The following is a 13533-nucleotide window of genomic DNA, read 5'->3' as shown; positions in this document are numbered from 1 at the left end:
TAAGCCAGCATTTCTGAATACTTTTAATTTACATTTACAGCTGACAGTGTTTTTTTTTATTCATTTACCAACCTCAGAATCACAACTGACTCTAATTTCCCTGGTTTCCTGATCAAATTAATTCATCATTTTTTTTTTTGTCAATTTTATTTCATTCAAAAAAAAAACAATAAAATTAAGAAAAAACAAACAAACATAAAATCTCAAATTTTGAATGAAAAGGAGCAGAAAGAAGAATAATCTTATAATATCTGCCCCTCTAATCACTCATATTGTACCTGCTCTATGGTAACCATGGACACGAACAGAGCAGCAAGAGTGCAGGAAGATGAAATGTTTGGGTTACCTGGCAACAGTCTGGTTAATGTTAAATTGTGAAAGTAGTTGAGTTAAAAAAAAAAATCATCTGTTGTTAATTTTTACTAATATGTAAAAATATTGTATAACAAATGTAAACAAAATAACAAAAATAGCAAATGCTTGTATAACTGTAGCAGGCGGCCCCGATACGCCACTCACCTGTCGCAGAACAAACAGGTAACAGGCTGACTGCCCTCTTCCTCTTCCTCCTCCTCCTCCTCCATCCACTGCTCTTCTTCATCATCATCAATGTCTTCATCATCGCCGTCAGAAAGCTCGGGCATCTCCTCTGCAGCTCCATCAAAGCCTGTCAACGTCAAATCATCATCATAACTTCATGTAAAATCTTGAGAGCGTCACAGTTTGTTTAACCTTCACAGAGATAGCGTGTTACTGTTGTTGAAAAAAAAAACGTTGCATTAGCGTGACTGTCGTTACAAATGGACTAAGGGCTGTGCGACGTAACTTACGTCAACATTCATAAACTACTTACGTTTGCTTTACAGATTGTTACAAAGCGAAAGGCGCTACAGTTACAGTTTGGGGGTTTAAAATGTACTATTTAGCAAACTCACGTGGGTCTGTGTTTTCTGCCATGATGCCGCCTTGGTTACAGTGGACTTCCTGGTGACGTATGATGACGTAAAGCAAGGGCCGTGCAGAATTGAAGGCAGTTCCAAATTACCACCACAAGATGTCGCCGACGTGCACTTTATCAAGAGGTTTTAATATTCTATTAAAATGACTGTATTAATGCATTGCTTTATCTATATATTTTTATGCTGGAGGATTTTAGATTTGAGGGTGTCTAGAAGAATATTTTTTTTTTTTTTTTTATTATATTATTTTTTTTTAAAGAAGGTCATTTCTTCAAAAATTGTATTTTCTGAATATAGATCTTAGGCTAAGATTATAAGTAATTTAATCACATATTATAGCTATGATAGCTTTGTTAAAAACCGGTCATGTTCATTACTTATAGCTTCTCTAACAAAGTATTCTTTTAAGATCTTACTGTTTTAAAATCAAAAATATTGTCACTAAAATTTGTGTATTATATATATTGTCTACACATTGAAAAAAAACAAAGCTCAAGTGTTTCCAACATACATTTACATAAAGGATATTATTTTATGTATATACTATGTTTGAAATATATTCAAAAATAACAGAGTTTACAGGGTAGTTTCTATCTAAGCCTGTAATTGTAAAGAGCAATTCTTTAATCTCAAGAAATTCAATATAGCCCTTCGGACCACCTTGAAGTCACTTCAAAACAATAGCACCGATTTCAGCGATAATGTCTTGAGTCCCAAATCTGAAAACTCTTTTTGTTCTCTTTCACTGCTGTACTTCTGGCAAGCAAACAACTTATGATACACAGTTTCCAAATTCCCACAAGAGCATAATCCATCCCGACGTTTGTCTAAAATATTTAAACATTTTGCTAGGCCACAGTGGCCCAAACGCAATATGATCATAACAACTTCATCTTTCCTGTTAATCCCAACATGTAACCTCTCCCCTTGCACAGATTCTTGCAAAGAAAAATATGATCTTTCTCTGGCTTCTTCCCTCCACTCCTTTTGCCATTAGTTACCGGTACATATTCTTTAATAATACTAAAACTGGCTTTTGACGCATGGATATAGTTTTAAGCAGGTTTACAGTCTGTGGTTTCGGCACGCTTTTTCTTAAGGCCGGAAGACAAAAAGTCAGGCAGAACCTTTACAGTCTATGGGTGGAACCAATCATCTGTCAGGTAAAGCTACAGAACCCATCTGCGGTAATTTGACTATGATTAAGCTTCCTAGGTATTTTTATGGATAGACATCATTAAGGGCCAATAAACCTGGTTTTGCATGCTCTCTCTCATTATCTGTGTTTTGTGTTTAGTTGGATTGTGATGAACGTAACGCATGAGAGGGAATTTTGACCGTAAGTATTTTATTGCTGGCTACAAATGGCGCCTGAAAATGGTATGATGCCATTTGTTTTATCGTGGTCATGTGACAGGCAAGTGGTGCCTGATTAAATACAACCATGTGAGACCAGAAAGAATCTAAATTGATGATAAAGTTGCTACTACTTTACAAGAGAACCTGCTTACAGGGCAGGTTGGTTGACATTTTGTTTTACAATAAAAGAGTAAAATGCTGAAAACATTTCTGTAAGACCATTCTTGGGGAATAAACCAAAACAGATGTTTACTCACCAAGGATTTCTGATCAATTCTTTGTAGGAATCAATGTGGCAATGCAAGTGGAAACGAACACAATAACAAAAATCTTGGCAAAATTAATGTTTTTATTGAAAGTCACACACAAGGGGTAGGCTAAAGGACATTATTTAACAGCTATTGCATTCATTATGATATTGTCATGAATTCTCTAAACTTGAAAAAAGTGGCACAAGCAATATTGATGTTTGCTAAAGCAGCATTATAACTCCAGACTGATCTGTTTCTGGAGGACTTGGGAAAACACTGTCGTTTTCTTCTTCTGCTGCTGCTGCTGCTGCTGCTGCTGCTGCTGTTGCTGCTGGTTGTTGCTTTGGTGGAGAGGCTGTGTTTGGTATGTCTGACTTTTGCTCAACTTCGTCCTCAAGGTTTGAGGTTTGAGCTTCAGGCTCTGCATCTTGGATCTTTGTCTGCGTTGGTGGGGCAGACTTGGTGCTCAACTTTTGAGTGGTTGAAGGAACATCTGTTGAATTAAAACCTTTGGCGTTCAAACTTGGGGGAAGGGTTGTCTTTGTAGATGCTTTTTGACTTTCTAGTGAGTAATTATGAGCGGGAAGATCATATTCAACAGGAAGTCTTTGGAAAGGTTTGAACTTGCCTTGGATGGAGCTTTGGGCACTGTTTAGTGCAGGATGCCAGTTGCCTAGTCGCCGTTCTTGTGATGCTATAACCCCGATACCAACCCCAACATCTGCTAAGTGAGGTCTGTAACTGTTCTGATTCTGTTGAGGAGATGAATTACCTGTTCCCAAGAATTTGCTGCTTAAAACAGAGTCGTCATGGGGCTGTGGTTTTTTAGAACCAAGCTTGAGACGTCGATTATGGGCGTATCCTCTTGCTTGAGGCATCCCATTACTGCTATAGTGCCTTGGGATCCATGTTGGAGAAGATATCTGTTTGTCAACTTTACCCTCAAAGTTGCTTCCATGAGAATAACCCTTCACAATTGAGTCAGACTTTTCTATGGTTTTAAATCCTTTTCGCAGCATGTTTGTTCTTATTCTCTTTGGTATAGCATAAGCAGGTTGATATCCACTCACTTTAGCCATGGAAGAAAGATGATTTATTTCTGGGGTGAAGGGAGACATAGACTTCAGAGTTGACATGTCTTTTCTCTTCTTGGGATCAGGACCTATGGGAGTCCTGTCGACCGGAACAGGTGAGAAACCTCCTGGACGCTTGGCTCTGGCATGATCTGGTGCATACGCAGCGTTTGTTTGAACCCTCTTGGCATCAGGAAGTGGTAATGCTTTGTGTTTTGGATCATTGAGACTTCGCGTAGGATAAGAATGATGCCTTTGTATTTCTGGTGATTTAGAGCCATTAATATCATCTTGAGGATGGTAAATGTTGCCACTTTGTGCTCGATCAGCTAAAGATATTCTGCTTGCAGGCTCTTCACTCCAATTGTTGTCATTGTGGACACCGATAAGGGCCTGTCCCGCCTGGACACGGACATAACCTATAGAAACAAAACACAGAAACTCTGTAAAGTTTGTTCTATACAGCAGGCAGCCAATCTTCAGTTACATTAAAAGTTTATTGCAGTAACAATTGCATTAAATAAGTACCTCTCTGGGTATTCCAGCAATTTACATCACCAAGCACAAGCCAGAAACACAGGACAAGCACCCTACAAGGTAAATGGCAACATGTTAAAATCCACTTCTTCCAACAATTGATTAACTTCATTTACATAGCAGCAATCAAAGATAAAACTCAACAAGACAAATTACCTGAAACAATCCATAGTGATCTTCCTCTGCGACTGACCTCTTTGGAACTAGCACCACAGGTCTGCTTAAGCCCTTATTTAAAAACTCAGGTGAACCCAGCTGTCCTTTGTTTTGGACTAATTGTTGCATGACCATGATGGCAGCAACACCCAAAGCTGCATTCAAGTGCTGCTCAGGTGGTCAGAGTTTCCGAGTTGGGAAGTCCTTCTTCCGACTTCAGTGTGTTCACGGGCTTTCAGTCCGGAAAGTAGGAATGTTGTAACGACAGCAGAAAACAGCATTTATGCAACTAAGAAGATCTGGGGAGTGGTTAAAAGTTATATTTGAGCAAAAAGTTGATGTGCAATATGTGAATTAATAAAAAATATGTTAAAACTAACAAACATATTTTGCCCCCCAAATGTGATGACGATTCTGACATCTAGTCGGCAAGTCAGGCACCTAATTCTTTTTTCCGAGTTGTTGTTCAGATTTGAGCAGGTGTTCATGTGCATTTTACAACTCGGAAACTATTTTTTACGATGTATAACACCACATGAATGCACCATAAGAAGAAGAGGCTGTATGTTCTTCCCTAAACAATGCCAGTTTGAGGTCATTCCTCTGGTAACATGTCTTCTTGGGAGTTAAATTGTATTGTTTCTGTGTGTGATGGAATTAGCAGTAACAATAATAAGATCATAAGATACTGATTTGTATAGGAGCTATGTTTGTTTTGAATGGACTATGTTAAAGTACAAAATATTTAGTATGAAAAAATATTTCTCAAAGGAACCATCAGTCAGTTTGAAAGACATAAAAGAAATATGCTAAATAATATTCTCATCCCCCTCAAAAATATTATATTAATACAATACATGAAGAAAAAGGGAAAGGAGTGTTCACCTGTAAAGTATGGGAAATGAATCTCTACGCTGAAGTGTGCATGTATGTGTGATCAAACTCATTAACTTGAGAAAAAGAATACCCTGGAATTATTTCTATCAGAACAATTAACCAAACATGACATTTCAGTTTCTCCTTTAACATCTTTCTAAAAGAGGGCTTTCTTTCTGCAGACATTCTGACTTATCACATGCGGTATTATGAATCAGAATCAGATACTATGAATCAGAATCAGAAATACTTTAATAATCTCAGGGGGAAATTCAGTAAGCTGTGCAGGTGTAACAAAAATATTTCTGACTGAGAATCTCTTCTTGAGATATTATAACTTATACCAGGACAATGAAACCAGAAATGTAATTCAGCCATTATTCATGTTATGTTCACCTGTGCTTTTCCGACTGTGACTTGTCCTGATCATCTGGTATCACAAAGGTCCATCAGAAGGGAGCATCATATATTTCAGTAGTACAAATATTGCAACAGAAAGCACAGTGTTTTGATTATGCTTTCTATGCAAATATATTTAAATCCCTTGTTTTAATGCAGAATTCAACTAAACAAATAAGCAGGTTCTTAAATGTAACTGACTATTCCAATATTTCTTCAGCAGCTTAAACATTAACATAAGACTATAAAACTCTGTTGCCTGGTCTTTGGTAATCTGTTATAATATGTCAGGTGCATGACACAGTGAAGGTCGTAGTAAGGTGTGAAAACCCATTCAGTCACAAGAGGGCGCTGCTGCATAAAGGAAATCAAGCAAGTTTATTTTAAATTCCAAGCGCTTTCAATGGGGAAATGAAATACATCAAAACAAGAATCCAGAGAAGATAAACATTCAGTGATTGAAGCAGAAAAAAACAGCTATTGTAAATTTGAATTTAGCATCCTGAATCCAACACATTTTCTGTGGTGATTTACATGATGCTCTGGATATTTGACATGGCTAACACAATCTTAGGATATTGTTTCAATTTGGTTTCAAGAACATGTTCCGTCTTTGACAACAACAAAAAAAACATAGCACCAAAATAGCATCAATGGTTTTAAAAATTCATTATCACAAAACAACTGAGACACATTGGCTGTGGAACATTTTCTAGGTCCAACATGTAGCTTTATAAACATGCAAGTAAAACATCATCAGCAGTGTTAATTTGAAACTGCTCCCTTCATTACATAACTCTGTAAATTATAGTCATGTGTATGTCCTATGCATGGCATTATATCTGCTTTGTCAGAAATGAATAAACATGAACATTACTTGCAAAATGCGGTATCACAGCACAGAGCTGTCTTTAGCTCTTAATATACCATAAATTGCAGATTTAGTAAAGCACATACTGACACAAGATACCATTGATAGTGATACATTTATATATGTTTTTTTCCCCAAACACAGTTAAATATCTATATTATTTTATAGAAGCGTAGAAATGTTACATAATGAATCTAGTATAGATTCAATAAAAGCATTTCCTTTAAGGCAGTTCAGTGCAATGTTTGAGAGCACACATGGTGATCATGAAAAAAGTCGGCAACAGTTCCCTGAAAAAATACAACAACTCCATTCAAAACCAAAGAGATTGAACTTGAACACAGAATAAATATGAAAACTTTAGCAGATTGAAAACAGTTCAGTTCTAGACAACCTTTGATTTTCTGACAGTTTCAGAAATCCTGAATAAATGAATGTAAAATGATCATGTGAGTATATGAACTTGTATTTTCAGAGTCGTCTCTGTAGCTGCTTAAATTACCTGAAATTAAAAAATATAAATATATTAACGTTTGGTTGACAGAGTTACAACTGAATGGCATTCTGAGAACTACAACCATTCAGGTTTTCTCTCTGATTAAACATGGAGTAGAGTGACCATTTCATTGGAAAACTTTGAGGCTGACGTACAAGGATATGTTAAAAAAAAAACCTTGTTTTAGAGAATGAATATACATATATGATATATATTTATCAAGGGACAGTGTGCAATGACATTGATCATTTATGCAAAGAAAAATGAAAACATGGTTGCACCAGATTTAGCGAGTCTCTTATTTCCATCTGTAGTCCCACATAAAAGTGAAATGAGACAAACAATAAAGAAACACACCTGACAACACTACATAATACAATGCTATAAACACTATGGAACAATGTATATCCTGCTCGGTACCAACATTTGAATACTGCAAAGGCGTAATGGGGAGACAAAGTGACCCCCCCCACTAACAACAACTAAGACCTTAGAGTTTAATTAGAGTTGTGCAGGTAGTTACCACTCCTTTGTTTTATCAACTGTCACACTAGTTAAACGTGCATTAAGTCATCAGAGTTGGTGTCATTGAGTTCAATATGGGCATATTGCATACCAGGGAACAGTGCTTCAACATCCAGTGTTTATCTGGTACTACTTTGTCTCACCTAGGTGTATTTCTTGCTCTCTCTTATTTCTCTGCACTCTTTCCCACAGCCATGATGTCTTTGTGCTCCAGGATCTCCGCCTTCTGCTCCGGTTGAAGCACAGTGTTTGACACCATAGCTTTGGCCACCACTTGGATTGGGATGGCCATGGACGTGGAGCACACAGACGTGAAGCCGTTCAAGAATTTCCTGGCCAGCCACTCGGTAGGCCGACTCTCCTGCCTGTCGACCAACAGAACCCTGTTGGAGAAAAAGCACAGCGGTATTGACAGTATGAAGACTGTATTGGCTTTCATCAGATCATTAGAAATCAATCTACCGCCTTATAAACAGATCTGACGTTATTTTACTTTCTTCACGGGAGAAATTTACAACGTTGATTCTAAATGTGACAGACCAGATTTCCTTTGGTTGAGTACTAGCACGTTGTTTTGTGTAAAAATTGTGCAATCACGTGTTCTATGATCTTTAACGCAGTAAAAAGTTAACCATGTAAAGATTTAACATTTGGTTACATGGGAGTTTCACACTAAAATCTTATAATCCATCCATAATCCTGTCTGGATTAACTCTGCTGGTTCTACTGGTTTTGCCTAGTGTTGTAGTCAAGACCACACCAACAGACTGAGACATAGACGTTACCAGAGTGCTCCGAGACAGAGACAAGACCAAGACCATAAATATCATCTGAAAATCATCATGTTGTGTTCAGGGGGCGAGTCACTCACTCAGACCGTAACACCGGGAAGGTTGCTGCCAGTCTTGATTTAAAATCCAGAGTCCGCCCAGTCTGAGACCGAGACAAGCTCGAGTAAAAACGCTTTCGACCCTGAGACGAGACCAAGTCCTTCAAAAAGGGGCCTCAAGACCGATTTCGAGAACTACAAAACCAGGTTTTGCCCTTCAACAGGTTTCCAGATGAATGTACCCTTTTCTTTTTTTTATTACTAAGCTTCTCAAGGGGAATCCTGAAAAAGACAAATACCAGGAAATAGTTCTAACAGATCCTCCTTAAAGTCACAATCGTTTAGGTCAGATCATTCTGAATACAACAACCTCAGGTCAACAAAGTGGGTCAGTTCAGCAGCTAATTTTACAATGTCAATTGTTACATTAATGGTTAATGAGTCTGGATTCTACACCACACCTACTCAAACAAGCACAGTCTGGCTATCTATGGCCACTGCAGGTGCATTTTTAGAACTAATCTCATCATCAATCCATTTGGCATACTTAATTACTGATAGTATAAACTTTGATCTAAATCTAATTGCTGCATATTTTTCTTGTACTTCCTTAAATTTTAAAAGTAAAGCTTGACTGTAATCAATCTATTCTGGGTTTTTTGTTGACATAATAGCTATTTGCCTGCTCTTAAAACCAAAGATTATTGCAAATGTTTTTCATGAGTTGTTCAAAGTATCCATCACCAGCCATTCATTCAGCTTTCAGTCTTTAAGATAATAACTTTGATGCTTGGATATTGCTGACAACACAAGCCATTATGGATACATGCTCAGCCTCCCTGTGAATACAAACCACCAGAATAAACTATCACATCCACATTCCAATGTGCACCGGGGTAAATTTCCTGTTGCACTTTAAAATAACAATAATAAGTCTAAAGCCGGAAAGGAGGAATCACAATATGAACTAAAGAGCGAAGAACAACATACTGATGAACAGGAAACGTAATGCAGCCGCTTAATTACACGTTTAGCGATCTTAGGCAGACAGTCAATGCACTGAAACCAGTCACAGTATATAAACCTCACTCCCCCCTCCCCATTGGCTCAAGCCGAATTCTCCTGAGAATATCCTGCGGCGTTCTCACTTCAGCCCACTCGGACTTGCAGCAGAAAAAATACGTCTGGGGTCTGGCAGGAGAAACTCCAGGTGAAGTCCTAGTGAAAATTTGGGCAGTTTGCGTTCACACATACAGCTCAGCCTGGAAATATCAGGAGATTTTCAGGAGTTTTCTGCAAGTGTGATGGTCCTATAACAAATTTACTGCAGTTCAGTGCAAGAGGAGGCTTGTTTTCAGGCATGTCTGAAGAAATATTTACACTATAGAAAACTTCTATTCCAAAAACAGCTTTCTTTTTTTTAAGTTTGAGGACAATTTATTTTGTGTAGGGTGGTGAATGTCGAGCAAATTAGTGAACGAGGTGAATGAGATAACTCACCCTGGTCGATAAACGGAATATCGGTCAAAACCCAGTGCTTCAATTTCTGCTTCCACTTGACCCTGAAGGAAAAGAATCAGTTTCTATCAGTGACCGTCCATGTTGTCATTAAATATTACACAACAGTAAGGAGTGTAGTATGTCATAAACAATAGATAAAATAAATAAAATACCTTGACTTTAAGGTAGAGGAAGCTGCTTTTTTTATCAGCTCCTCTGGAGGACTGAAGGTGGAACTGAGAGCAGCCTCCTGCCTTTGCGAGCTCGGCTGATTTTACAGTGTAGTCGTGATCAACACGGATAAATCCTTCCTGAAATAAAGAAGGAAAGTGATGGAAAATGTCAAAATTCACATGGTCAGGATCAAAATATTCAGCTTCCTCTTGAGAGCAAATAATCAACGTTCTTACAATTATAGAAATAGTCCATCTACATTGTAATTCCAAACTGCTCTCATGATCATTTTGTACAACAAAAAAAAACACAAAATGTGATTAGAGATCTTTGATAAGGAACCCCTTTATTAGACGCCACATCAGAAGCCCGTTCTTTTTATGAGTTGTGGGCAAGCTGGGTCAAGAGCAGGATATTTTACAATCTGCCAAACTTGACAGAGCTCAGACGGCCAAGCTTCTGTGTAAATTGCTATTTCTGAATCCTATGAAAAGAAATTCTATCCAGTCAGTTTCTGCTTCTTACTGGCCTACGTCTAAAGCTTTACCACCATTGTTGGGATAAGATCATATTTGCAAATGCATTGGCTAAACTGATTATTCAGACCAGCTCAACTGGAAATGTGAGTAGCCGACATGATAAAGAAATTGCTGAGTCATTGCTACATTGCTCAACTTCATCTAATCCAAACAGATATTTTAAACTTTGTAGTTTTGTATCGCCCTACAACAGTGAAATCTTAATAAATGCACCATAAAAAAAATTGCATTAGGTAAATAAATCTGATCTTACAGTTCCTGATTTTGCCTTGGTTGTTCCCAGGCAGCAGTATCCAACATCATGGCCCTGGAAGGCGGCAGCATAATCATCAAGCTTCTCAAAGTCCACCACCTCTTGTACCTGGAAAGACAAATCAAAAGAACACAGCCGGTATCAAGTCAAATGTCACTGAAGCAACAATGCATCACAGGTAAATCGAGAGTAACCCCTCTCACCAATTGTTCATTGGCTTTGCCCTCGAAGGTGAGCTGTCTCCTTCCGATGAGAGTGATCTTAGAGAAGATGTTTCGCTCCAGCAGCTCTTGAACCAGCACCTTTCCAGTTTCCCCAGAGGCGCCGAGGATGAAGCAGCTTTTATTTTGCTGCCTGAAGTTTTCCTCCAGAGTCTTTATGTCCTCAGCCATGCTGTGTGCCAACAAAAACAACAAAAAAAACAGGTGTCTTAAGCCCAGGCAATGCTAAAATCAGACAGGTGTTTGCATGCAGGCAATAAATACAATTATGTACCAGGCTGTGATCACCTGGGTTACAGATGTTATGAAAACGTGACATTCAATACGGTTATATTCAGGGACTGTGAGGACTTCTGTGTTATTGCATAAGTATGTTTACATTTGCTTCCCTACAAAGCACACACCGGTGTTTTAAAGCTCTAGGATCATAAAAGCGAACATTACATGACGATGGTTGATATTTTCGCATTTTAGCTTCGTCACATTTTGTAAAGATAATCAGTTAAATTAAAGTATGAATGTTGCCGAGCACGGAAATGACCTCCGCTGTTATTAAGTCCTACCTGATGTATTTATCCGTCTCAGGGTCGTCGAAATACGTCAAAACGGCGGCAATGACAACAATGAGGACAGTAAAGAACCCTGTCAGTTTTCCAAGGGTGGTACACAGCTGTTTCATAACAGGAACGGCGAGCAGAAACGTCTGATTACTATCTCGCTGGGACACTTCCTGGTTACTTCGTCTCTATGGACAGCGCTCACTTCCTGTTTCGGGATGGACCCGGGACGGGGGACTGTTTCCTTGACAACGCTTAGTTTGACAGACGGAAACAATTAAGGGCAAAACGTTTATTTTTGTGCTTGAGTGTATTTGATAAGACATGGTTGTAACCCGTCCAGCACCAAAGAGACGTCAAGTTTAGATTTCCTCAAGCCCGTCTCATCCTCTGTTTCCACCGCGCACAGAGCTTAATTTACTGCGCATGCGCAGTTTGTATTTGGAGCCCATGAGAGAATCCCCACAATATTCAGGATATTTATTTCTTAACCTGAACAACAAAATTAGAGTCCATCTGTTTAACTAAATTACTTTATTTTGAGCCACCCTGTAGTGATCTGTTAATCTAGTTTATTAGAGGTTTTATATTAATCTTCTTATTGCTTGTTAAAGCTGCAGAATGAATATTTTATAGCTAATGAAGACTGTTCATTCTAAAACTGTAGAAACATTTTGATGTACGCATATAAACTTTTTTTTCCCTCCTGGCACGCTCAAATACAGATTGTTAAGCCAAAATGTTAATAGATATGAATGGAACACATTCCTAAGTGAAGATTTCCATGCTTTATTTGTTAATTTGTAAACATTTTGTAAATACTTACATGCAAAAGTCCTGTGCTCATCATTAGACTTGAAGAAGCAGAGTGGAATTTTCTGGCACAACTGCACCAACTAACAAGGGGACTAAAGAGTGAAAGGCTTGAAGCATTTTGACCTCTTCATCATTGCACTTTAAAGTAAAAACTATCAAAAATCAATCTTATTCATTGTTGTTGCTCAGTTCGTCTCTATCGTTCTCCCTCTCCCTACATCTCCCTCTATGCCACTTCCCAAGCCCATCACAGTTTTAGCAGATGGATGTTCAACATGAGTCTGGTTTTGGTCAAGGTTTCTGCCTCTTAAAGGTAGTTTTTTCTTGCCACTGTAACTTTGCTAAATGTTGCTTCGTGCTCATGATGGATTAATGGTTGGTCTTTGTAGATAATGAGTATACAGTCTTGTACCTGCTCTTTTGTAAAGTGTCTTGAGATAATATTTGTTACATACTGGCACTAAACAAATACAGATTGATTGATTGATTGATAGTTGCATGAAAAATACATTTGAAATATAGAAAGTTAAGGTACCAATTATGCAGAACGGCCCATATAGTATATTGTATACGTCTATCATAAAATTAGAATTACATCATCACAAATGGTACCGCTTCAAAGCTGTTCTAGTTACAGAACAAAAACTGTAAATTGATGGATATCCGTTGCTGACTCCAAAATTTAAAAAGGTCCTTCTTTTAAAGGTTGGTCCTCTGCTTTTAAAATACCTCCTTTAGACTCAACAAACCCTTATTGACAATTTACCTGTGATAACCCACAGGTTGACCAACAAATATCTTTTGATATACATTTTTGTAAAGGCAAATGAAGGAGATTCATCCTGATATTGAATTTTGCCTATTTAGCTTTAAATTAAACCTTATCTGTCCCAATAACTTTAAAAGTTTTTTCCAGAGTGGCACCATTTGTATGTAATTTGCTCAGAAAAGAAAAAAACATGTCTTTGCCTTTTGTCAGACCTTCAGGGGTTTCATTAGCCAAAACCTCCACACAAAGAAAGCAAGTCCAGTCACATGCAATGAATTCATCAACACCCCATGTTTTTAACACCCTGCCACTTGGAACACAAGGCATCGACCCAATTTAATAGAATATGATGGAGCCAGGGATGATCCTGTAA

The 13533-nt window shown here is 38.0% G+C and overlaps 3 protein-coding genes across 4 annotated transcripts in view; all 3 read right to left on the bottom strand.

Moving 5' to 3' along the window:
* The window catches only part of prmt3 (protein arginine methyltransferase 3), a 58221-nt gene extending 57229 nt beyond the window's left edge, over positions 1-992 (bottom strand). The window contains exons 1-2 of the mRNA XM_020651942.3: positions 936-992; positions 520-667 (exon numbers count right to left, since the gene is read on the bottom strand). Of these exons, the coding sequence (XP_020507598.2) occupies positions 520-667; positions 936-957 (170 nt within the window). The 5' untranslated portion in view covers positions 958-992. The remainder of the gene's footprint in view (positions 1-519; positions 668-935) is intronic.
* A 1657-nt stretch (positions 993-2649) lies between these two features.
* On the bottom strand, positions 2650-5275 carry LOC109997452 (uncharacterized). Its single transcript, XM_020651945.3, has 3 exons — positions 4336-5275; positions 4171-4232; positions 2650-4061 (listed from the first exon to the last, which is right to left on the bottom strand). The coding sequence occupies exons 1-3, from the start codon at positions 4347-4349 to the stop codon at positions 2791-2793; spliced, it is 1347 nt and encodes a 448-aa protein (XP_020507601.2). The 5' UTR covers positions 4350-5275; the 3' UTR covers positions 2650-2790.
* Positions 5276-5969: 694 nt separating this feature from the next.
* On the bottom strand, positions 5970-11768 carry htatip2 (HIV-1 Tat interactive protein 2). 2 transcript variants are annotated; one of them, XM_029280777.2, is made up of 7 exons: positions 11582-11768; positions 11001-11190; positions 10798-10905; positions 10005-10142; positions 9832-9893; positions 7646-7885; positions 5970-6983 (listed from the first exon to the last, which is right to left on the bottom strand). In XM_029280777.2, exons 1-6 carry the CDS (start codon positions 11695-11697, stop codon positions 7669-7671), a joined length of 831 nt encoding a protein of 276 aa, XP_029136610.1. In that variant the 5' UTR covers positions 11698-11768; the 3' UTR covers positions 5970-6983; positions 7646-7668. The 2 variants fall into 2 exon arrangements, with proteins under 2 accessions (XP_029136610.1, XP_020507602.1); XM_020651946.3 differs by having other exon boundaries at positions 5970-7885.
* Positions 11769-13533: the final 1765 nt, after the last annotated feature.

Source organism: Labrus bergylta, chromosome 3, assembly GCF_963930695.1.
Source record: "Labrus bergylta chromosome 3, fLabBer1.1, whole genome shotgun sequence".
NCBI classification, from domain to species: domain Eukaryota; kingdom Metazoa; phylum Chordata; class Actinopteri; order Labriformes; family Labridae; genus Labrus; species Labrus bergylta.
This window is presented reverse-complemented; position numbering and strand designations above follow the sequence as displayed.